This window comes from Macaca fascicularis, chromosome 9 (assembly GCF_037993035.2).
Source record: "Macaca fascicularis isolate 582-1 chromosome 9, T2T-MFA8v1.1".
Classification (NCBI taxonomy): domain Eukaryota; kingdom Metazoa; phylum Chordata; class Mammalia; order Primates; family Cercopithecidae; genus Macaca; species Macaca fascicularis.
This window is the reverse complement of record NC_088383.1, coordinates 133,734,437-133,760,004: the sequence shown is the minus strand read 5'-3', so window position 1 is coordinate 133,760,004 and position 25,568 is coordinate 133,734,437. Positions and strand designations below refer to the sequence as shown.

The following is a 25,568-nucleotide window of genomic DNA, read 5'->3' as shown; positions in this document are numbered from 1 at the left end:
CCAGCTAATTTTTTGTATTTTTAGTTGAAATGGGATTTCGTCATGTTACCTAGGCTGGTCTCGAACTCCTGAGCTCAGGTGATCTGCCCGCCTTGGCCTCCCAAAGTGCTAGGATTACAGGTGTGAGCCACCACATCTGGCTGGTTTCTTTTTTTTTTTTTTAATTTGGAGACGGAACCTCACTCTGTCTCCTGGGCTGGAGTGCTGTGGTGTGATCATAACTCCCTGCAGCCTTGAACACTTAGGCTCAAGCAATTCTCCTGCCTTGGCTTCCCAAGTAGGTGGGATTACAGGCACCCAACACCACACTTGGCTGTGTGTGTGTTTCTTATGAATCTTGTTGTTTGTCAAATGTTTTTCCTGTTATCAAGATAATCAAGTAATTTTTCTCTTACAGTGTATTAATGTTGATAAATTATGTTGGCCCATTTTCAAATGTTAAGTGTATTTCTGGAATAAACCAAACTTATATATGCCGCTAGATTCAGTTTAATATTTTGTTTAGGATTTTTGCAGCTCTCTCCTGATGGAGATTGTCCTGTAATTTTCTTCTGAGGCTATTGTCAAGTTCTGTTGTCAGGTTATGCTGGTATCATTAGTTGAAATTCTATTTTTTGAAATTTTAAGAATGGTGTTACTTGCTGGGCGCGGTGGCCCACGCCTGTAATCTCAGCACTTTGGGAGGCCGAGGTGGGTGGATCATGAGGTCAGGAGATCAAGACCATCCTGGCTAGCACAGTGAAACCCTGTCTCTACTAAAAATACATAAAATTAGCCGGGCGTGGTGGCAGGCGCCTGTAGTCCCAACTACTCGGGAGACTGAGGCAGGAGAATGGCTTGAAGCCGGGAGGCCGAGCTTGCAGTGAGCCGAGATCGTACCACTGCACTCCAGCCTGGGCGACAGGGCGAGACTCCGTCTCAAAAAAAAAAAAAAAAAAAGTGTTACTTCTTCCTTCAATGTTTGTTAGAATTCACTGGTGAAACCACCTAGATGAAGGGTCGTTTTTGGGAAGTCTTTTTCTTTTTTGAGGTGAATTTTTCTTTTCCTTTTCTTTTTCTTTTTTGAGACAGAATCTTGCTCTGTCACCCAGGCTGGAGTGCAGTGGTGCCATCTTGGCTGACTACAGCCTCTGCCTTCTGGGTTCAAGCGATTTTCCTGCCTTAGCCTCCTGAGTAGCTGGGATTGCAGGCATATACCATGCCTGGCTAATTTTTGTATTTTTAGTAGAGATGGGGTTCTGCCATGTTGGCCAGCTGTTCTCATACTCCTGACCTCAGGTGATCCATCTGCCTGCCTTGGCCTCCTGGAGTGCTAGTATTACAGGTGTGAGCCACTCTGCCTGGCCTGAACTTCTTAATTGAAGTGTAGTTTATGTAGAAAGGTGAGCATAAGTGGTACAAAATGAACCCCTTGGGTTATTCACCAACGCTACTAAAAAAAAATAAGACATTTCTAGTACCATAGAAGCCTCCTTGTGGCCTCTCCCACTCCTTCCCTTCTAAAGGTGACCACTGCTGTCACTTCTATCATCAGATAGGCTGTTTTTGGTATTAACTGTAGTAGCTTCTTACGGTTTTAATTTGCATTTCTCTAATGAGTAATGATGTTGAGCACCTTTTCATGTGCTTATTTGCCACCTGTATATCTTTTTTTTTTTTTTGAGACGGAGTCTCGCTCCATTGCCCAGGTTGGAGTGCAGTGGGATGATCTTGGCTCACTGCAACCTCCACCTCCTGGGTTCAAGTGATTCTCGTGCTTTAGCCTCCTAAGTAGCTGGGATTACGTACGCCAGCATGTTCGGCTAATTTTTTTGTATTTTTAGTAGACACAGGTTTTACCATGTTGGCTAGGCTGGTCTCGAACTCCTGACCTCAGGTGATCTACCCACCTTGGCCTCTCAAAGTGCTGGGATTACAAGTGTAAGCCACTATGCCCGGCCTGTTTATCTTCTTTTTTTTTTTTTTTTTTTTTTTGAGACCGAGTCTTGCTCTGTCGCCCAGGCTGGAGTGCAGTGGCCGGATCTCGGCTCACTGCAAGCTCCGCCTCCCGGGTTCACGCCATTCTCCTGCCTCAGCCTCCCGAGTAGCTGGGACTACAGGCACCCGCCACCTCGCCCGGCTAGTTTTTTGTATTTTTTAGTAGAGATGGGGTTTCACCGTGTTAGCCAGGATGGTCTCGATCTCCTGACCTCGTGATCCACCCGTCTCGGCCTCCCAAAGTGCTGGGATTACAGGCTTGAGCCACCACGCCCGGCCTGTTTATCTTCTTTAGTAAAATGTCTGTTCAGATCTTTTGCCCATTTTTAAATTGGGTTGTTTACTTACTAAGTTTTGACAATTTTTAATGTGTTCTGGATATAAGTTCTTCACCAGGTACAGGATTTGCATGTGTTTTCTTCTATTCTTTGGCTTATCTTTTCATTCGCTTAACAGTATCTTCTAAAGAGCAGAAGTTCTTAATTTTGATGAAGTCCAATTAATTTTTTCCTTTTTTGGATCCTGCTTTTGTTGTCATATTTAAGGACTCTGCCTCACCCAGAGTCACTTAGAACTCCTGTGTTTTTGTTTAAAGTTTTAACATTTTACTTTTTACATTCTTTTTTTTTTTTTGAGATGGAGTCTTGCTGTGTCACCCAGGCTCGAGTACAGTGGCATGACCTCGGCTCACTGCAACTTCCACCTCCTTGGTTCAAGCGATTCTTCTGCCTCAGCCTCCAGAGTAGCTGGGACTACAGGAGCACACCACCATGCCCATCTAATTTTTGTATTTTTAGTAGAGATGGGGTTTCACCACGATGGCCAGGATGGTCTAAAACTCCTGATCTCGTGATCTACCCACCTCGGCCTCCCAAAGTGCTGGGAGTACAGGGGTGAGCCACCGTGCCCAGCCTACCTTTTACATTTAGACCTTTTTTTTTTTTTTAAGATGCAATCTTGCTCTGTCTCCCAGGCTGGCCTTTGGGGTTCAAGGAATTCTCCTGCCTCAGCCTCCTGAGTAGCTGAGATTATAGGTATGTGCCACCATGCCTTGCTAATTTTTATATTTTTAGTAGAGACAGTGTTTCACCATGTTGTCCCTACCTGGCCTATTTTTGTGTTTTTAATTTCATTGAGTTCTGTTCTTTTTTTTTCTTCTTGAATTTACTTTGTTCCTTTTTTTACCTTGTTAAGGTGGAAGCTTAGGTTATTGATTTGAGACTTTTCTAATGAAATTATTTAATGCTATGAATGCTATGAATTTATCAGTAAGCACTGCTGCATCCCACAAATTTTGATATATTGTATTTAAAAAAAATTGTTCTATACCTCACCTGGATTGTTTTTTAAATTGTTGATTTGTTGTATTTTTATTCATTCCAAAATGTTTTCTAATTTTTCTAATTTTGTTTTATCCATGAGTTATTTAGAAATTTGTTTAATTTCCATGTTTTGGGGATTTTTCTGTTATGTTTTTGGTACAGATTTATAGTCTAATTCGGTTATAGTCAGATAACATGCCTTGTATGATTTGTATGATTTCAATCCTTTCAAATTTAAGGTTTGTTTTATGACCTAAGATACAGTGTGTCTTGGTGAATGCTTCATGTGAGCTTGAAAAATGTATGTATCGCCAGGTATGGTGGCTCATGCCTGTAATCCCAGCATTTTGGGAGAACGAGGTGGGCAGATCCTGAGGTCGAGAGTTCAAGACCAGCCTGACCAACATGGAGAAACCACGTCTCTGCTAAAAATACAAAATTAGCTGGGCGTGTTGGTGCATGCCTGTAATCCCAGCTACTCAGGAGGCTGAAGCAGGAGAATCACTTGAACCTGGGAGGCAGAGGTTGTGGTGAGCCGAGATCGCGCCATTGCACTCCAGCTTGGGCAACTAGAGTGAAACTCTGTCTCAAAAAAAAAAAAAAAAGTGCCGGGCGCGGTGGCTCAAGCCTGTAATCCCAGCACTTTGGGAGGCTGAGACGGGCGGATCACGAGGTCAGGAGATCGAGAGACGATCCCGGCTAACACGGTGAAACCCCGTCTCTACTAAAAAATACCAAAAAAATAGCCGGGCGAGGTGGCGGGCGCCTGTAGTCCCAGCTACTCGGGAGGCTGAGGCAGGAGAATGGCGTAAACCCGGGAGGCGGAGCTTGCAGTGAGCTGAGATCCGGCCACTGCACTCCAGCCTGGGTGACAGAGCAAGACTCCGTCTCAAAAAAAAAAAAAAAAAAAAAAAAAAGTAAAAAAATTTAGCCAGGTTTGGTTGGTGGCAAGTGCATCCGTAGTCCTGGCTACTTAGGAGACTGGAGTGGGAGGATCATCTGAGCCTGGGGAGGTCGAGGCTGCAGTGAGCAATGATTATGCCACTGCACTCCAGCCTAGGTGACAGACCTTGTCTCCAAAAACAAAAAAGGAAAATTCATGTGTAAGTTTTTGTGTGTACATATGTTTTCACTTCTCTTGGGTGAAATTTCACTTAAGAGGGAAATTGTTGGGTCATACGCCAGTTAAGCATACTCTAAGTTTAACCTTTTAAGGAACTGCTAGACCATTTTCCACAGTGGCTGCACAATTTTAAATTTCCATCAGCAATACATGAGAGTTTAAATTCCTCCATATTCTTGGCTGGGCACAATGGCTTATGCCTGCAATCCCAGCACTTTGGGAGGCCAAGGCCAGTGAATCACTTGAGGTCAGCAGTTCGAGAACAGCCTGGCCATCATGGTGAAACCCTGTCTCTACCAAAAAATAGAAAAATAAGCCGGATGTGGTGGTGTGTGCCTGAGTAGTCACAGCTACTCAGGAGGCTGAGGTGGGAGAATTGCTTGAACCTGGAAGGTGGAGGTTGCAGCGAGCCGAGATGGCACCACTGCACTCCAGCCTGGGAGACAGAGTGAGACTCTGCCTCAAAAAAAAAAAAAATTTTTTTTTCTCTATATTCTCACCAATACTTTTTATTATCTATCTTTCAAATTATAGCCATCCTAGTGGACTTGATGTTCAACCCCTTTTTGTTTAGTTTTTACATGTTATATCATTTTCCATCGTTTTACTTTTAACTTATTACTTTTTTTTTTTTTTTTGAGATGGAGTCTTGCTCTGTCGCCCAGGCTGGAGTGCAGTGGCCGGATCTCAGCTCACTGCAAGCTCCGCCTCCTGGGTTCACGCCATTCTCCTGCCTCAGCCTCCCGAGTAGCTGGGACTACAGGCGCCCGCCACCTCGCCTGGCTAGTTTTTTTGTATTTTTTAGTAGAGACGGTGTTTCACTGTGTTAGCCAGGATGGTCTTGATTTCCTGACCTCGTGATCCGCCCGTCTCGGCCTCCCAAAGTGCTGGTATTACAGGCTTGAGCCACCGCGCCCGGCCAACTTATTATATTTGAAGTGAGTTTCTTGTAGCCAGCATATAGTTGGTACTTATTTTTATCCTAACAATCTCTAACCTTTAACTGGTGTATTTAGAACATTTATGTTTAATGTGATTATTGGTGTGTTTGGATTTAGGTCTGCATTTTATTGTTTTCTCTTTTTTACCTGTTTTTCTTTTTTTTTTTGAGACAGAGTTTCACTCTTGTTGCCCAGGCTGGAGTGCAATGGGGGGATCTCGGCTCACTGCAACCTCCACCTCCGGGGTTCAAGCGATTCTCCTGCCTCAGCCTCCTGAGTAGCTGGGATTACAGGTACCCACAACCATGCACAGCTAATTTTTGTATTTTTAGTAGGGATGGGGTTTCGCCCTGTTGTCCAGGCTGGTCTTGAACTCTTGACCTCAGGTGATGCGCCCTCCCCTTGGCCTCCCTTTGTGCTAGGATTACAGGCTTGAGCCACTGCGCCCAGCCTAACCTCTGTTTTTTATTCTTCTCTTTTTCCTTTCCTGCTGGTATTGGCTTATTTGAACATTTGTTAATATTTCTTTTTTTTTTTTTTTTTTTTTGAGACAGAGTCTTGCTCTGTCGCCCAGGCTGGGGTGCAGTGGCCGGATCTCAGCTCACTGCAAGCTCCGCCTCCCGGGTTTAGACCATTCTCCTGCCTCAGCCTCCCGAGTAGCTGGGACTACAGGCGCCTGCCACCTCGCCCGGCTAGTTTTTTGTATTTTTTAGTAGAGACGGGGTTTCACCGTGTTAGCCAGGATGGTCTCGATCTCCTGACCTCGTGATCCGCCCGTCTCGGCCTCCCAAAGTGCTGGGATTACAGGCTTGAGCCACCGCGCCCGGCCTGTTAATATTTCAATTTAATTTATGTATATCTTCTTGAATGTATATCTTTGCATATACCTGTTTTAGTGGTTGCTTTAAGCAGTTGACTGTGTCTTTTGATACGGCTTTTCTAGTGTTTCCTGTGTGGATTACAATATATATAGTTGTCAAAATCTCCTTGGAATCAGTATTTTACCACTATAAGTGGAATGTGAAAACCTTATTAGGTTGGGTTCTTGATCTTTCCCCTTTATGTTGTAGTTGCCTTTAATATTACCTTTATGTTGAAAATTCCATTAGATAATATTATGATGTTTTTCAAGCATTTTAAGGAATGCACTAGGCTAAAAATATTTAATTATATTCACCTAGATACTTATTTCACCTTTGTATTCTGGATCTTCTGAGCTTTTTTTTTTCTTTCTGTCTGAGAAACTCTTCCTGGAAATTATTTTAGAGAGAGTTTTCTCGCAATACATTTTTTTTAGTTTTCCTTTACCTGAGAATAGCTTTATTTCTCCTTCATTCCTAAGGAGTTTTTTTTTTTTTTTTTTTTTTTTCTGAATATAGAATCTTTTCTTTTCTTTTTTTTTTTTGAGACACAGTCTCACTCTGTCACCCAGGCTGGAGTGCAGTGGCACAATCTCAGCTCACTGCAACCTTCACCTCCTGGGTTCAAGCGATTTTTCTGCCTCAGCCTCCTGAGTAGCTGGGATTATAGGTGTCTACCACCACGCCCAGCAAATTTTTGTGTTTTTAGTAGAGATGGGGTTTCACCATGTTGGCCAGGTTGGTCTTGAATTCCTGATCTCGGATGATCTGCCTGCCTTGGCCTTCCAAAGTGCTGGAATAACAAGCGTGAGCCACCACAGCCAGCCTGAATATAGAATTCTGAGCTAGCCGTTTATTTCAGTACTTTAAAAATGTTACGGGCCGGGTGCAGTGGCTCACGCCTGTAATCCCAGCACTTTGGGAGGCTGAGGCGGGCAGATCATGAGGTCGGGAGATCGAGACCATCCTGGCCAACATGGTGGAACCCCATCTCAACTAAAATACAAAAAATTAGCCGGGCGTGGTGGCACATGCCTGTAGTCCCAGCTACTCAGGAGGCTGAGGCAGGGGAATAGCTTGAACCTGGGAGGCGGGGGTTGCAGTGAGCCAAGATCGCGCCACTGCATTCCAGCTTGGCGACAGAGCAAGATTCTGTCTCAAAAAATAAGTTATGGCCGGGCGCGGTGGCTCAAGCCTGTAATCCCAGCACTTTGGGAGGCCGAGGCGGGTGGATCACGAGGTCAGGAGATCAAGACCATCCTGGCTAACATGGTGAAACCCCGTCTCTACTAAAAATACAAAAAACTAGCGGGGCGTGGTGGCGGGCGCCTGTAGTCCCAGCTACTCGGAGGCTGAGGCAGGAGAATGGAGTGAACCTGGGAGGCGGAGCTTGCAGTGAGCTGAGATCGCGCCACTGCACTCCAGCCTGGGTGACACAGCGCGAGACTCCGTCTCAAAAAAAAAAAAAAAATAAGTTATGTCACTTGTTTCTGACTTCCATGTTTTCTCATGAGGAATCTGCAGTCATTTGTTGTTTTCCTATGAATGCGTCCTTTTTCTGGATACTTTTAAGATTTTTTTTTCTTTGTCTTTTGTTTTTTGCAGTTTGCTTATGATATGTGCTGCCGCTTGGATTTCTTTGGCTTATCCCATTTGTTGTTCACTGAACTTTTTACATCTGTAAGCTTATGCCTTTTGCCAGATTTGCGATATTTCTAGCTTTTGTTTTTTCTATTTTTTTTCCTGTATTGCTGTTTTTCTCCTTTCCTTTTGGGAGTCTGTACACATGAAATGTCAATTTTTCTATTGCTCCACAGGTCCCTGAATCTCTGTTCAATTTTATTTTATTTTATTTTTTTGTTGAGACGGAGTCTCGCTCTGTTGCCTAGGCTGGAATGCAGTGCCGGATCTCAGCTCACTGCAAGCTCCGCCTCCCGGGTTTACACCATTCTCCTGCCTCAGCCTCCCGAGTAGCTGGGACTACAGGCGCCCACCACCTCCCGGCTAGTTTTTTGTATTTTTTTTTAGTAGAGACGGGGTTTCACCGTGTTAGCCAGGATGGTCTCGATCTCCTGACCTCGTGATCCGCCCGTCTCGGCCTCCCAAAGTGCTGGGATTACAGGGTTGAGCCACCGCGCCTGGCCTCTGTTCAATTTTTTAAAAGTCATTTTTGTCTTTGTCGGCCAAATGTTATATTTTTATTGATCTGTCTTCAGGTTCACTGACTTTTTCTCTGTCACCTTCATTTTGCTATTAAGTCCACACATTGCAATTGGTTGGTATGTCTTAATTTTTTTCTGCATTATTTCTTTATTTACCATTATGATTTATTTTTTGTAGAAGGTAGTTCATTTGTCCAAATGGTTTTTCACAATGAATTTTCTAATTGCATCTCTGTAGTATTTAACATGTGTTCTGCCCCTTGTGTTGTCTCTAGGTTGGACATTAGATCTAAATTAAGGGTCAGCAAACCACAGTCTGTGGGTCAAATCTGGACTTCCCTTGGTTTTATAAATATTTGTTGGAATAAAACCACATTTATTCATTTGCATATTGTCTATGGCAGCTTAAGTGATGCATTGGTAGAGCTGACTGGTTATAACAGAGACTGTATGGCTGGCAAAACCTAAAATATTTATTCTGTTTCTTTATAGAAAACGGTTGCTGGCTGGGCGTGGTGGCTCACACCTGTAATCCCAGCACTTTGGGAGGCCAAGGTGGAAGGTTTGCTTGAGCTCAAGAGTTTGAGAGCAGCCTGGGCAACATGGTGAAACCCTGTGTCTACTAAAGACACAGAAAAATAGCCAGGTGTGGAGATGTGTGCTGGTAGTTCCAGTTACTCAGGCGGCTGAGGTGGGAGAATCGCTTGAGCCTGGGGAGCAGTGAGCCGTGATCACGCCATTGCATTCCAGTTTGGGTGACAGAAGGAAACCCTGTTTCCATAAAAGAAAAGATTTTGCTGACCCTGGACTGAGAGATTTTTTATTTTTTTTTTTGAGACGGAGTCTCGCTCTGTCGCCCAGGCTGGAGCGCAGTGGCCGGATCTCAGCTCACTGCAAGCTCCGCCTCCCGGGTTCACGCCATTCTCCGGCCTCAGCCTTCCGAGTAGCTGGGACTACAGGCGCCCGCCACCTTGCCCGGCTAGTTTTTTTTTGCATTTTTTAGTAGAGACGGGGTTTCACCGTGTTTAGCCAGGATGGTCTCCATCTCCTGAACTTGTGATCCACCCGTCTCGGCCTCCCAAAGTGCTGGGATTACAGGCTTGAGCCACCGTGCCCAGCCGAGAGATTTTTTATTAGATTTATTTTTTTGGCAGGTAAACTTATTAGGTGTTGGTGTATATTTGCATATGTGGCGTAGAACATTTGGTTATCTTTTTGTTATATTAACAGCCATTGAAGACCGTTTCTTATACGTACTACTTTTTCATTGATCAGCTACATTTTTGATGGCTACTTTTCCTACATTTTTGATGAATGTTTTTGCTATATCCTTTTAGGTTACTATTTTTCTTTTACTATCTTCTGGCTTCCATTCTTTATCACTTATTGTTAGCCGTGAGCCTTATTGTTGTCCTTTTAAAGGTCATCTGTCTCCTTGTATCCCGCATCCCTACTCCCTGTATGTTTTTGAGATTTTTTTGTTTTTCTTGTTTTTCTTTTTGGGACGGAGTCTTGCGCCATTGCCTGGGCTGGAGCGCCATGCACCGTCTCTGCTCACTGCAGCCTCTGCCTCCGAGGTTCAAGTGATTCTCCTTGAGTAGCTGGGATTACAGGCATGAGCCACCACGCCCGGCTGATTTTTCTGTTCTTTTCATCAGATACACTATAATGTGCCTAGGTGGAGTTTTCTTTGCTTTCATCTGCCTTGAATTTATAGTGTTTCTTGAATCTGAGGCTTGGGTCCTTTGTCACTATTGAAATATTCTTAGCCATATGCCATTTTTTCTTCTGCCCTGTTCTCATTTCCTTTCCTCTCAGATTCCGCATATGGATTGTGTATATATATGTTTGTGTGTGTATGTGTTTGTGTATGGACTGTGTATTAAAATTGTAGGAGCTCACTATAACCTCCACCTCCCGGGTTCCTGCCTCAGCTTCCCGAGTAGCTGAGATTACAGGCACCCGCCACCACGCTCAGCTAATTTTGTGTTTTTAGTAGAGATGGGGTTTTACCATGTTGGCCAGGCTGGTCTTGAACCCCTGTGGATATAGACGGTTGTGTGTGTGTATATGTATGTATAGTCATACACCACATAACAATGTTTCAGTTGACAGTGTACCACATATACAATGGTGGTCCCATAAGGTTATAATATCGTGTTTTTACCTTTTCTATGTATAGATATCTTTAGGGCTGGGCACAGTGGCTCACACCTGTAATCCCAGCAGTTTGGGAGTCCAAGGCAGGTGGATAACTTGAGCCCAGAAGTTCAAGACCATCTTGGGCAACATGGTGAAACCCTGTCTCTACAAAAAAACAAAAACAAAAACAAAAAACCAAAAATTAACCAGGCGTGGTGGTGGCATGAGCCTATCCAACTACTTGAGAGGCTGAGGTGGGAGGATTGATTGAGCCAGGGGGCAAGGCTGCAGTAAGCCATGATTATCCTGCTGCGCTCCAGCCTGAGTTAACAAGACTGAGACCCTGTCTCAAAAAAAAAAAAAAAAAAATCTTTAGATACACAAATACCATTATGCTGCAGTTGCCTCCAGTATTCGGTATAGGAAAATACTATACAGGTGTGTAGCCTAGGAGTAATAAGCCATACCATGTAGCCTAAGTGTGCAGTAGGCTCCACCATTTACGTTTGTGTAAGTACACTCCATGATGACACATAACTGTGTGTGTGTACATGTTACATCTTATATTCTGTGCTATATTCTGTCTTTTTTTTTTTTTTTGAGTCAGAGTTTCACTGTTGTTGCCCAGGTTGGAGTGCAATGGCATGATCTTGACTCACTATAACCTCCACCTCCTGAGTTCAAGCGATTCTCCTGCCTCATCCTCGTGAGTAGCTGGAATTACAGGTGCCCACCACCATGCCTGGCTAATTTTTGTATTTTTAGGAAAGACGGGGTTTCACCATGTTGGCAGGCTCGTCTCGAACTCCTGACCTCAGGTGATCCACCTGCCTTGGCCTCCCAAAGTGATAGGATTACAAGCGTGAGCCACCATGCTCAGCCCATATTGTGTCTTTGATATTCTTTCCTGTTTTTAGTTTTCCATTCTTTCGTCATTCTGTGTATGACAGGGATATTTTCTCTGACTGTTCTTTGCTAATTTTTAAAAAATTTTTTGCTGTGTCTCATCTGCTATCAAGCCCACCCGTGAATTTCCTAATTATTTTGTTTTTCAATTATGTTATTTAGGGTTTCTTTGTTTTTTTTTTTAATTTTTTATTTTTTTTATTATTATTATTTTTGAGACAAAAGTCTTGCTCTGTTGCCCAGGCTGGAGTGCAATGGCATGATCTTGGCTCACTGCAAACTCCGCCTCCTGGGTTCAAGTGATTCTCCTGCCTCAGCCTCCCAAGTAGCTGGGATTACAGGCAGCTGCTACCACGCCTGGCTAATTCTTGTGTTTTTAGTAGAGATGGGGTTTCACCATGTTAGCCAGGCTGGTCTTGAACTCCTGACCTCAAGTGCTACGCCTGCCTCAGCCTCCCAAAGTGCTAGGATTACAGTCGTGAGCCACCGCGTCTGGCCTTGTTTGTTTCTCTGTTGTAGTTCTCAGTTCTCTGCTAGAATTCTCTCACTTGTCATTGTCATTTCTGTCAGTTGTTTTAAAATTTTTTTCTGATAATTCATTTATTTGGGTCTCCTGTCGGGTCTGTTTCTAAAGTCAATTTCTCCCCTTGGGTTTCGTTGTTTCCTTGAATGTCTGCTCATTTTTGGGTGCCAGAAATTGAATGTGAAAGACATTGGAGATAGTTTGAGGCCCTGAGTGATATCTCTAGAAACCTAAAACATCTATTTGTGATTTTTATAAGTTGTACTAGAAGATTAAACAGGCATGGGAGAAGAAGGAACCGGTAGGCCGAGGTGGGCGGATTACAAGGTCAGGGGGTCAAGACCATCCTGGCTAACATGGTGAAACCCCATCTCTACTGAAAATACAAAAACAAAATTAGCTGGGCGTGGTGGTGGGTGCCTGTAGTCCCAGCTAAGTGGGAGGCTGAGGAGGGAGAATGGTGTGAACCCGGGAGGCAGAGCCTTCAGTGAGCCGAGATCATGCTACCGCACTCCAGCCTGGGCGACAGAGCAAGACTCTGTCTCAAAAAAAAAAAAAAAAAAAAAAAAAAATGAAGGAACCGGTAAGAATCAGTTAATAGACTCATCCTGGGTTCTAGGTCTCCCAGAGAAGGAGTTAAAGGAAATGGAGAGAAAATAAGATCTCAAGGAATAAGGAGGGATACAGCTAAAAGGGTAGAAGGTTGGCATCAAAAAAGAGAATATTAGACCTTTAGATTAAAAACAAAAATAAAGGGAGCAATCTACCTGTAGAAAATAATTGGTATACTTGTTTCTTGAGTTTAGATTAGGAATCAGTTACTTAGGGTTAAAAAGACTTGGTAGGTCTTCATGGATTTGATGTGGCAGTGGGTTAAGTTTTTTTTTTTTTTTTTTGAGTTTCGCTCTTATCACCCAGGCTGGAGTGCAATGGCGCAATCTTGGCTCACTGCAACCTCCACCTCCCAGGTTCAAGCAATTCTCCTGTCTCAGCCTCCCAAGTAGCTGGGAATACAGGCGTGTGCCACCACATCTGGCTAATTTTTATATATTTAGTAGAGATGGGGTTTCTTCATGTTGGTCAGGGTGGTCTTGAACTCCTGACCTCAGGTGATCCACCTACTTCAGCCTCCCAAAGTACTGGGATTACAGGCGTGAGCCACTGCGCCCAGCCAGTAAGTTAAGTTTTAAAGGAAGTAATCATTTAGTAAATGGTGAAGAGGAGGAAGGGAATTTCAGGCTACACTGTACTTTGTAACTTACTTTAAAATCTTTTTCTGATAATTCATTTATTTGGGTCTCCTGTCGGGTCTGTTTCTAAAGTCAATTTCTCCCCTTGGGTTTGGTTGTTTCCTTGAATGTCTGCTCATTTTTGGGTGCCAGAAATTGAATGTGAAAGACACTGGAGATAGTTTGAGGCCCTGAGTGATATCTCTAGAAACCTAAAACATCTATTTGTGATTTTTATAAGTTGTACTAGAAGAATAAACAACTGACAGAAAGTTTTTCATGTTTCTTTTGAAATTATTTTTAGTCTCATTGGTCTAAAAATGTTCATCATTGTTAGGGGATGTGTAAAAACCAGAAGCTTCCATGCTTTTGCCACAGACACTATACAGCCTAGATGGATTAATGGCTAGTAAACACCAAAACTCTGAAGTCCAATGAGTTAAAGAAACTTCTTGGGGATACTGATACCTGCCCACCCTACCTCATAGTTTTTTTTTTTTTTGGAGACCGAGTCTCGCTTGTTGCCCAGCTGGAGTGCAGTGGCACGATCTCGGCTCACTGCAAGCTCCGGCTCCCGGGTTCACACACCATTCTCCTGCCTCAGCCTCCCGAGTAGCTGGGACTACAGGCGCCCACCACCACGCCCAACCCTGTTAAGTCAGGATGGTCTCCATCTCCTTACCTCGTGATCTGCCTGCCTCGGCCTCCCAAAGTGCTGGGATTACAGGCGTGAGCCACTGTGCCTGGCCACCTCGCAGGTTTTTTGTAAAGATCTAGTGGGATGTATGAAATACTTTTAAAGATGAAAAAGTAATATACAAATGTAGGGTGGTTAAAAATCACATGGCTGGTGGAGAATTGCATAATGTATAATTACACTGAAGGGAAAATTTAAAAATTGATAGCTTATTACATTTGCATTGATTTTATTCATATAATTTAATTGGGTTAAGTAAAATTTATGACAAATTTATGTGTGAATTGGAAATTATCAGTATCAAAAGTTAATGTTACCTTTTTTTGCCTGAGGGCTTATACATATATTTTCATTATTTTTGAGAACATGAATTTCCTTTTGAAAAAGAGATTAAATATTATGAAAACAAAGGCGTTGTCATAGTATATGAACTTACAGTTTTTGTTTAGAGTCTACAATAAAATTTAAGCATTATGAATTATTGGATTATACGTCATTTTCTCTACAACAAAAATAAGACAACCCCGGTCCTAAAGGAATATTATAATTCATAAAACATTATATTAAAATTTTATACTAAAGTATAAAATTATTTCTCTCTGTCTAGGCAAAATTTGGTTTCTCTGATATTACTGGAATTGATTACTCTCCTTCTGCAATTCAGCTTTCTGGAAGTGTTATAGAAAAAGAAGGTTTATCTAACATTAAGTTAAAGGTAATATTTATATTACTATCCTATTTATAATAGAGGTTAAATGTTTCTAGAACATATTAATTGACAAGTTTTAAACTCACGTAAATTAGGGATCAATCATAAATAATACAAATTGAAACATTTTTAAATAGCTATATTAAAAATTTAGTTGGTTTGGGGAAATTATTTTTTCTTTTGTATGTTTGTTCATAAACTACTGCTCCTGATGTTTGCAAATACACATAATACTTAACTATGGATTAACCAGATCAAAAGGTTTTTTTTTGAGACTGAGTCTCGCTTTGTCGCCTAGGCTAGAGTGCAGTGGGGCCATCTCGGCTCACTGCAAGCTCCACCTCCCGGGTTCACGCCATTCTCCTGCCTCAGCCTCCTGAGTAGCTGGGATTATAAGCGCCCGCCACCACGCCCGGCTATATTTTTAGTAGAGACAGGGTTTCACCTTGTTAGCCAGGGTGGTCTCAATCTCCTGACCTCGTGATCCGCCTGCCTCGGCCTCCCAAAGTGCTGGGATTTATAGGCGTGAGCCTCCACGCCTGGCTGATCAAAAGGTTTTAAATGCGTCAAGTAGTAACGTCACCAAACATCATTTAGTTTATTTTTGTGTCCTATAATCTGTGAGATGATGATTCCTAAATTTATATTTCTAGTCCAGGCCTCTCTTCTGAGCTCTAGAGTTATAGACAGGCATGCCCCATGTTTTTGGCTTCCCAAATGGTATGTTTTTTGACAAATCAAAGGTTTGTGGCAAGCCCATTGAGCCCATCTGTTGACATCGTTTTTCCAACAGCATGTTCTCACTTTGTATCTCTGTGTCACGTTTTGGTAATTGTTGTAATATTTCAGAGCTTTTCATTATTATTTTATCTGTTATGGTGATTCATGATCAATGATCTTTGATATTACTATTGTAATTGTTTTGGCGTGTCGTGAACTGTGCCCACGTAAGATGGTGAACTTAATTGATGAATGTTGTATGTTCTGACTGCTCTACCTACTGGCCGGTCTCCCGCTGTCTCTCCTTCCCTCCCTCCCCCTCAAGCCTCCTTCTTTCTTGGAACACAGCAATATTGAAATTAGGCCAATTAAAAACCCTATAGTGGAATGGGCGCGGTGGCTAACAACTGTAATCCCAACACTTTAGGAGGCTGAGGTGGGTGGATCACTTTGAGGTCAGGAGTTTGGGACTAGCCCGGCCAACATGGTGAAACTGTGTCTCCACCAAAAATACAAAAAATAGCCAGGCGTGGTGGTGGGTGCCTGTAGTCCCACCTGCACTCCAGCCTGGACAGCAGAGGGAGACTCTGTTTTTAAAAATAAAACAGAGGCAGGAGGATCGCCTGAACTGGGAGGTGGAGGTTGCAGTGAGTTAACATTGTGCCACTGCATTCCACCCTGGGTGACAGAGGGAGACTGCATCTCAAAAAAGAAAAAGAAAAAAACAAATACAAAAAATAAACAACCCCCACCTCAACACAGTGGCCTGTAAGTGTTTAATTGAAAGGTAGAGTCACACATCTCTCACTTTAAATCAAAAGCTAGAAATGATTAAGCTTAGTGAGGAAGACGTGTTGAAAGCTGAGATAGGCCAAAAGCTAGGCCTCTTGTGACAAAATTTAGTCAAGTTGTGAATGCAAAATAAAATTTCTTTAAGGAAGTTGAAAGTGGTATTCCAGTGAACACATGAATGATGAGAAAGTCAAAGAGCCTTATTGCTGATACGGAGAAAGTTTTAGTGGTCCAGATAGAACATCAAACCAGCCACAGCATTCTCTCAAGCCAAAGCCTAATCCAGAGCAAGGCCTTGACTCTTTTCAATTCTGTGAAGGCTGAGAGAGGTGAAGAAGCTGCAGAAGAAAAGTTTGAAGCTAGCAGTAGTTAGTTCATGAGATTTAAGAAAAGAAGCCATCTTGACTGGGCATGGTGGCTCACGCCTGTAATCCCAGCACTTTGGGAGGCCAAGGCGAGAGGATCACCTGAAGCCAGGAGTTTAAGACCAGCCTGGCTGACATACTGAAACATTGTCTCTACTAAAAATACAGAAAGTTAACCGGGCATGGTGGTGGGTGCCTGTAATCCCAGCTACTTGGGAGGCTGAAGTAGGAGAATTGCTTGAACCTGGGAAGCGGAGGTTGCAGTGAGCCAAGATCGTGCCACTGCACTCCAGCCGGGGCAACAGAGTGGGTTTCCATCTCAAAAAAAAAAAAAAAAAAGAAAAGCCATCTCCATGACATAAAAGTGCAAGATAAAGCACTAAGTACTGATGTAGAAGGTGTAGCAAGTTAGCTAGCAAATAACCAATGAAGCTGGCTAAACAGCACACAGATTTTCAATGGAGATGAAATAGCCTAATATTGGAAGAAGATGCCATGTAGGAATTCCATAGCTAGAGAGAAGTCAGTGCCTGGCTTTAAAGCTTCAAAGGAGAGGCTGACATTATTGTTAGAAGGGGCTAATGCAGCTGATGACTTTAAGTTGAAGCCAAAGCCCATTTCCCATTCTGAAAATCCTAGGGCCCATAAGAATTATGCTAAATATTCTTTGCATGAGCTGTATAAATGGAACAACAAAGCCTGTATAACAGCACATCTGTTTACAGTATGGTTTACTGAATATTTTAAGCCCATTTTTGAGACCTACTGTCCCAAAAGAAAAAGACTCAAAGTATTACCGTTCATTGACAATGCATGAATTCACCCAAGAACTCTGATGGAGATATATATGACGATTAATCTTGTTTGTTTGTTTTTTTTTTTAAGATGGAGTCTCGCCCTATCACCCAGGCTGGAGTGTAGGGGCGCAATATCAGCTCATTGCAAGCTCTGCCTCCCAGGTTCATGCCATTCTCTTGCCTCAGCCTCCCAAGTAGCTGGGACTACAGGCACCTGCCACCACGCCTGGCTAATTTTTTGTATTTTTAGTAGAGATGGGGTTTCACCGAGTTAGCTGGGATAGTCTCGATCTCCTGACCTCGTGATCTGCCTGCCTCAGCCTCCCAAAGTGCTGGGATTACAGGTGTGAGCCACTGTGCCTGTCCTGTTTTAAGGTTTTAAAGAATTAAGCAAAATGAAAACATAAACAAAAACACCCTTGATGGGCTGGTGTGGTTGCTCACACCTGTAATCCCAGCATTTTGGGAGGCCGAGGCGGGTGGATCTTGAGGTCAGGAGAGCAAGACCATCCTGGCTAACCCGGTGAAACCTCGACTGTACTAAAAATACAAAAAATTAGCTGGGTGTGCTGGCAGGCGCCTGTAGTCTCAGCCACTTGGGAGGCTGAGGCAGGAGAATGGCGTGAATCCGGGAGGCAGAGCTTGCAGTGAGCTGAGATCGAGCCACTGCACTCCAGCCTGGGCGACACAGTGAGACTCCATCTCAAAAAAAAAAAAAAAGAAAGCCTTCTGGAAATGATTCACCATTCTACATGTCATGAAGAACATTTATTTTATAATTTTATAATTCATGGGAGGTCAGAATATCAACATTAACAGGAGTTTGGAAGAAGCTGATTCCAACCCTAATGAATGACTTGGAGAGAGGTTCAAGATTTCAGTGGAGGAGTTAACTGCAAATGTAGTGATAGTAGCAAACTAGAATTAGAAGTGGAGCCTGAAGGTGTAACTGAGTTGCTGCAGTCTCATGATAAAACTTGATCAGATAAGGAGTTGCTTCTTATGGTGGATGAGCAAAGAAAGTGATTTCTTGAGATGGAATCTACTGTGAACATTGTTGAAAAAGGATTTTGAATATTCCATAAACTTAGTTAATAAAGCAGTAGCAAGGTTTGAGAGCATTGACTCCAGTATCAAAGGAAGTTCTACTGTGTGTAAAGTGCTATCAAACAATATCATGTGCTCCAGAGAAATCTTTCATAAAAGAGTCAGTCGATATAGCAAACTTCATTACTGTCTTATTTTAAGAAATTGTCACAGCCATCCCAGCCTTCAGCAACCACCACCTTGATCAGTCAGCAGGCATCTTCATCGAGGCAAGGCCCTCCAGCCAGAGAAAAGATTATGACTTACTCATGGTTTTGATGATGGCTTGTTAGTGTTTTTTAACAATAAAGTATTTTTTTGGGGGATGGAGTCTCGCTCTGTCGCCCATGCTGGAGTGCAGTGGTGGGATCTTGGCTCACTGCAACCTCTGCCTCCTGGGTTCAAGTGATTCTCCTGCCTCAGCCTCCTGAGTAGCTGGGATTACAGGCACCTGCCACCACACCTGGCTAATTTGTGTATTTTTGGTAGAGATGACGTTTCACCATATTGGCCAGGCTGGTTTCAAACTCCTGACCTTGTGATCCACCCGCCTTGGCCTCTCAAAGTGCTGGGATTATAGGTGTGAGCAACCACGCCTGGCCATTTTTGTATTTTTTTAGTAGAGACGGGATTTCATCATGCTGGCCAGGCTGGTGTCGAACTCTTGACCTCAGGTGATCCGTCCACCTTGGCCTCCCAAAGTGTTGGGATTACAGGCATGAACCACCACTCCTGGCCTACAATAAAGTATTTTTTAAGGCACGCATTTTTAAAAAAGACATAATGCTATTGCACACTTAATAGACTATATAATACAGTGTAAACATAACTTTTATATGCACTGGGAAACCAAAAATTTTGTGTGACTTGCTTCATTGTGTTGTTTGCTTTGTTGTGTGGGTCTGGAACAGAACTTGCAGTATCTCTGAGGGATGCCTGTAAAATCTGCCTATTCAAAATTTCCATTTGGAATGCTAATAGTCTGTCAACTTAATTAGTCCAAAATGAAACTCATGATTTCCCCCTCAGACCTGATTTCTCCAGTCTTTCCCATCTCTATTAATAACACTCTCATTCACCCTGTTGCATTTACCCAAACCCAAGGAGTCATCCTTGGTTCTTCTTTTTCCTTAAAGTCCTATATCCAATTCTGTTAGTCATATGTTTGTGTGTGTGTATATATATATATATATATATATATATATTTTTTTTTTTTTTTGTAGAGACAGTGTCTTGCCCTGTAGCCCAGGCTGGAGTGCAGTGGTGTTATCACAGCTCATTGCAGCCTCAATCTCCTGGGCTCAAGTGATTGTTCCACCATAGCTTCCAGAGTAGCTGGGACTACAGGCCTGCTTTACCACACCTAATTTTTTTGTAGAAATGGGGTTTTGCCATGTTGCCCAGGCTAGTCTTGAATTCCTGGCCTCAAGCAATCTGCCTGCCTCTGCTTTCCAAAGTGCTAGGATTACAGGTATGAGCCACTGCTTTTGGCCAGTTTTATCTTCAAAATATATCAAGAATGTGATCATTCCTTGTTATCTCAATTGCTTCCTGTGAAGTCCGAACCACTATTACTTCTTGTTTAAACTACTACAGTAGCCTTTGATTTTTGCCTCTCCATTTCCATTCATGCTGCTCTGATGTTCTTTTACCACAGGGCAGCCAGAGTGATTTTTTATTTGTGTTTTTTTTTTTTTTTTTTTTTTGAGACGGCGTCTCGCTCTGTCGCCCAGGCTGGAGTGCAGTGGCCAGATCTCAGCTCACTGCAAGCTCCGCCTCCCGGGTTCCCGCCATTCTCCTGCCTCAGCCTCCCGAGTAGCTGGGACCACAGGCGCCGCCACCTCGCCCGGCTAATTTTTTGTGTTTTTAGTAGAGACGGGGTTTCGCCGTGTTAGCCAGGATGGTCTCGATCTCCTGACCTTGTGATCCGCCCGTCTCGGCCTCTCAAAGTGCTGGGATTACAGGCTTGAGCCACCGCGCCCGGCCGATTTTTTATTTGTTATTTTTTGAGACGGAGTCTTTTTCTATTGCTCAGGCTGGAATGCAGTGGCACCATCCTGGCTCACTGCAACCTCGGCCTCTTGAGTTCAATCTATTCTCATTCCTCAGCCTCCCAAGTAGCTGGGACTACAGGCGTGAGCCACCACATCCAGCTAATTTTCTTTATATTTTTTTAGTAGAGATGGGGTTTCAGCATGTTGGTCAGGCTGGCCTTGAACTCCTGACCTCGGGTGATCTGCCTGCCTCAGCCTCCCAAAGTGTTGGGATTACAAGAGTGAGCCACTGTGTGCAGCCTAATTTTCGTATTTTTAGTAGAGACCGGGTTTCACCATGTTAGCCAGGCTGGTCTCAAAATCCTGACCTCAAGTGATCCTCCCACCTTGGCCTCCCAGAGTGCTGGGATTACGGGCATGAGCCACTGTGTCCAGCCCTGGCCAGATTTTAAAAAATGTAAATCTGTTCATGTCACTTCCTTGCTCACAATCCTGAATTGACTTCCCCATTGCATTGTAAATGGATTCTGAACCTCATCCAGCCTTACAAACTCCTTCATTTCTTACCTTCTTCCTCTTTTATCATCAACACTTCTGTCACACTGGCTTTTCCTCTGTTCCTGAAACATGTCAAGTTTGTTTTGAATCTGTATACTTGCTGCCCTCTGCCTAGTATTCTTGCCTCAGATCTTAGCATGTTTGGTTCATTCTCATAATTCAGATCTTTGCTCAAATAACACCTTAGAGAAAACTTTCTTTATTTTTATATTTTGAGATGGAGTTTCGCTCTTGTTGCCCAGGCCGGAGTGCAATGGGGCGATCTTGGCTCACTGCAACCTCCGTCTCCTGGGTTCAAACGATTCTCCTGCCTCAGCCTCCCGAGTAGCTGGGATTACAGGCATGCACCACCATGCCCGGCTAATTTTTGTACTTTTAGTAGAGGCGGGGTTTCTCCATGTTGGTCAGGCTGGTCTCGAACTCCTGACCTTAGGTGATCTGCCCATCTTGGCCTCCCAAAGTGTTGGGATTACAGGCGTGAGCCACTGCGCCTGGCCGAGAAAACATTCTACTCTATTTTCCAAACTATTTCTCTTCCAAGTCAATTAGTGTCTTATTTCTCTGGTTTTTCTTTTTCTTTTTTTTTTTTTTGAGACGGAGTCTTGCTCTGTCGCCCAGGCTGGAGTGCAGTGGCGCGATCTTGGCTCACTGCAAGCTCCGCCTCCCGGGTTTACGCCATTCTCCTGCCTCAGCCTCCTGAGTAGCTGGGACTACAGGCGCCCGCCACCTCGCCCGGCTAGTTTTTCGTATTTTTTAGTAGAGACGGGGTTTCACCGTGCTAGCCAGGATGGTCTCGATCTCCTGACCTCGTGATCCGCCCGTCTCGGCCTCCCAAAGTGCTGGGATTACAGGCTTGAGCCACCGCGCCCGGCCGGTTTTTATTTTCTTCATGGCACTTTATCTGAAGTTATTTATTTAGCTTATTTATCTTTTATCTTTCTCTTTGTAGAATATAAGGTATATTTTCTTCTTTTCTTTTTTTTTTTTTTGAGGCAGAGTCTCACTCTGTCACCTAGGCAGGAGTGCAGTGGTGTGATCTCTGCTCACTGCAACCTCTGCTTCCCAGTTCAAGCGATTCTCCTGCCTCAGCCTTCTGAGTAGCTGGGACTACAGGCACACGCCACCACGCCCAGCTAATTTTTTATATTTTTAGTAGAGACGGGGTTTCACCGTGTTAGGATGGTCTCGATCTCCTGACCTCATGATCCGTCTGCCTTGGCCTCCCTAAGTGCTGGGATTACAGGCGTGAGCCACTGTGCCCAGCCAATATATATTTTCATACAGGGACCTTTTCTATTTTGTTTACTGTTATATCCAGCTGAAAAGTACCTGACAATAGATGTCCACAAAATATTTGTTGAATAGATGAGTATTTTTTTTCTGTTTTTTTTTTTTTTGAGACAGAGTCTCGCTCTGTCGCCTAGGCTGGAGTGCAGTGATGTGATCTCGGCTTACTGCAAGCTCCGCCTCCTGGGTTCACACCATTCTCCTGCCTCAGCCTCCCGAGTAGCTGGGACTACAGGCGCCCGCCACCTTGCCCAGCTAATTTTTTGTGTATTTAGTAGAGATGGGGTTTCACCGTGTTAGCCAGGATGGTCTTGATTTCCTGACCTGGTGATCCGCCCGCCTCGGCCTCCCAAAGTGCTGGGATTACAGGCGTGAGCCACTGTGCCTGGCCAGATGAGTATTTTTATATAGGCATTTAGGATGAGGAAGCCTCTTCAAAGTTAGCTCTTCAGAGTGATAGTCATTATTTTGCTTCAGGTATCATGAATACTTTGGACATGAAGGAAGGGAGAAGACCCACCTTCCAATATACATCAACATAATATATACATTTTTAAGTCAATAAGTGTTTTAGATTAAACATGGTTTATAATTACTGTATTAAATTTGTATGAATAATTGTGAGCTAGTTGCCTAATTGTTTTTTTCAAAATGAGTTTTCAGAATTTTCAGTGGTAAATTGCGAATATTTTATAAAATTGAGACAGATTGCTATTTCCGATGCTTATTATGCCATCAAGTTATTGACAGTGAATGAGATGGTGATGTATGACTTTACACATCTAAAGTGCATGAAATCTACCAGCTTAAGTAATTGCAGTTTAAAAGTTATTTAATTTCTTAAGCCTTATGCCATTCGTTATTTCTATTAGTAATTTCGTGAGCTGCTGAGTCAAGACCCAAGAAATTCTTTTTTTTTTTTTTTTTTAAAGGCAGGTCAAGTGAAGCAGTGGTAATAGAGAAGGAAGGAAGAACTTTGTAACTGGTTGTGATCTATTAGTTGTAAACACGACTGCACTCGGACCAGCCAAGGCCCAAGAACTTTTGATTTACCGTGTTTATTTTAGGTTACACACTAGGAATATAAGCTAAAAATCTTATTCCCATAGCTGAGTGCTGTGGCCACATCTACTTAGGAGGCTGAGATGGGAGGATTGCTTAGCTCAGGTTTTCAAGTCTATCCCGGGCAACATAGCAAGACTCCTGTCTCCAAAAATCTTATTTCCAGTGACTTTAGTTCCAAATAAATTGTCATTTTTAAGAATATGTCAAATATTCTACTTTTTGACAGAAACAGTTTTTTCATAAACTAGGCTTGTGAGCTCCATAATGTGCTGGTATTATTAGGGAATATGGCTGTCTTTGATTTGTTTCCAAATTTGTAGAGATTTGGAATGTTCAGGAAATATCAGTCTCTCTTATTAATCTTGGCTTTAATGATCTTGGAATGAAGCTCATAAAAGGTATAAAGTTGAAAATATGTTTATTATATGTAAAATGCCATTATAACTAATGGGTCCTTTTATTAATAACCTTTTACAGGTTGTCACATTCTGTAAGGATTTTGTTTTAATTGTTCTCACATAGACATTGACTTTTAATATAGGTAGAAGACTTTTTGAATCTCTCCACACAGCTGTCTGGATTTCATATTTGTATTGACAAAGGGACTTTTGATGCCATAAGCCTTAATCCTGACAATGCAATTGAGAAGAGGAAGCAATATGTGAAATCTCTCTCCAGAGTGTTGAAAGTAAAAGGCTTTTTTCTGATAACGTCATGTAATTGGACCAAGGAAGAGTTGCTAAATGAATTCAGTGAAGGTAAATGACTATATGGCATTTAAATGTGTGCTTACCTCAGGTTTCATGTACTTAAACAGGTTTTCTCCCTGTTTTGTGTTAATAGTGGTTTACTTTTCTATTTGTGGGAATTGCCTGCTTTTTTCTCTGTTAATGACCTTGACAGTAACTTTTGACTGTATATGCAAAGCACAGAGAAATAACATTGGTTGAGATCCAGAGATCTTCTAAAAAATTTTCTGAGAAATCCTGGCAGTTAAGTACTAACATTTATGAGCCTGTAAAAATTAAGTTCTCAGCCTGGGCAATGTGGTGAAACCCTGTGTCTGCTAAAAATACAAAAAATTAGCTGGGATTGGTGGCGCGTGCCTGTAGTCCCAGCTACTCAGGAGGCTGAGGTGAGAGGATTGCATAAGTCTAGGAGGTGGAGGTTGCAGGGAGCCAAGATTGTGCCACTGAACTCCAGCCTGGGTGACAGAGTGAGACCCAAATAAAAAAACAAAAAAACAAAATTAAGTTCTCTATTTGAATTGTACAATCTTTTATTTAAGATATATAATCTATTATTTATAGAATCAAACAAAACATATATTGTGCTTCTGACTTTAGTGCACTGATTTACCGGCAAATTCATAATAATGCAGATGGAAGAAGTACTTTTGTCTTAACATGATGAGAGTTTTAATATTATAGATACTTTAGCTGGTCTTGCCCTAGTGGTCATTTAGGTCTTCAGAGATTATAGAACAATTCTTGTTTTCAGAGGATATAGAACAATTATTTTTAAGATTGCACAGAATTAAAATGTAGGGAATTGATAGAAGATTCTGGTGCCTGAGGCAGGATCCTTTTTTGCCTAGTTAGCAAAGTGTAGTTAGTGCAGTATCTGCTTAGTGGAGATCTTATGAGAACTGAGAATCTGTAATCTAGACACAAAATATTTTGAGTTCTCTGGCAGACTGTTCCTTGCATTTTTTAAGAAATATTTTATCTGCCAGTTTTTCATGTAGTGCACAGGCATTTCTGGGAAAGTATCTTGAGAATCTACGAATATTTGCTTGTTTTTTCTTAGAATCCTTTTCAGATTAGTTTTTTCCCCCCCCTTTTTATTCCAAATCCTGCACTTTTTTTTTTTTTTTTTAAGGATAGGATAAATTTTCAGGATGGAGTCTTGGGTAAAATGGTACTCAATATTTGGTTAAATTTTGAACCTCAACTGTCACAAGCTAATGGGAAGTGAATTACCTCAAGAGAATAGTTTACTGTGTACCATTATTTATAACTGTACTGCATATACCTTATTTTAGAGTTTGTTTTCTTTTTAGTATTAAGGGAATAGGCTGAGAGAACACTTAACACATGTCCTTTTGTGTGTGTTCAGTGGCTTTGACAGATTATATAATATAAAACCTGAAGTGTTTGAGGCTTGAAATATGAGCTTATGGCTTCATTACTATTGCCTCTGGAAAACAAGAATTATATGTGATTTATTGTCTTTTATTACATGTCATTTATTTTATTATCTTCCATGTTAAATTTGTTTCCTTTAGAACTGGTGAGGCCCTGTATCAATAAG

General features: G+C 42.5%; 1 protein-coding gene across 11 annotated transcripts in view; it reads left to right on the top strand.

The window, feature by feature from the left end:
• EEF1AKMT2 (EEF1A lysine methyltransferase 2) overlaps positions 1 to 25,568 on the top strand; it is an 89,017-nt gene that overhangs the window by 5,851 nt on the left and 57,598 nt on the right. For 5 of the 11 annotated variants that reach the window (XM_074003035.1, XM_074003036.1, XM_065521578.2 and 2 more), the window contains 2 exons: positions 14,490 to 14,597; positions 23,797 to 24,013. In XM_074003035.1, coding sequence (XP_073859136.1) covers positions 14,490 to 14,597; positions 23,797 to 24,013 — 325 coding nt within the window. Of the gene's footprint in view, positions 1 to 14,489; positions 14,598 to 23,777; positions 24,014 to 25,568 lie in introns of all 11 variants that reach the window. The other 6 variants (XR_012418257.1, XM_074003038.1, XM_074003037.1 and 3 more) reach the window with 3 other exon arrangements.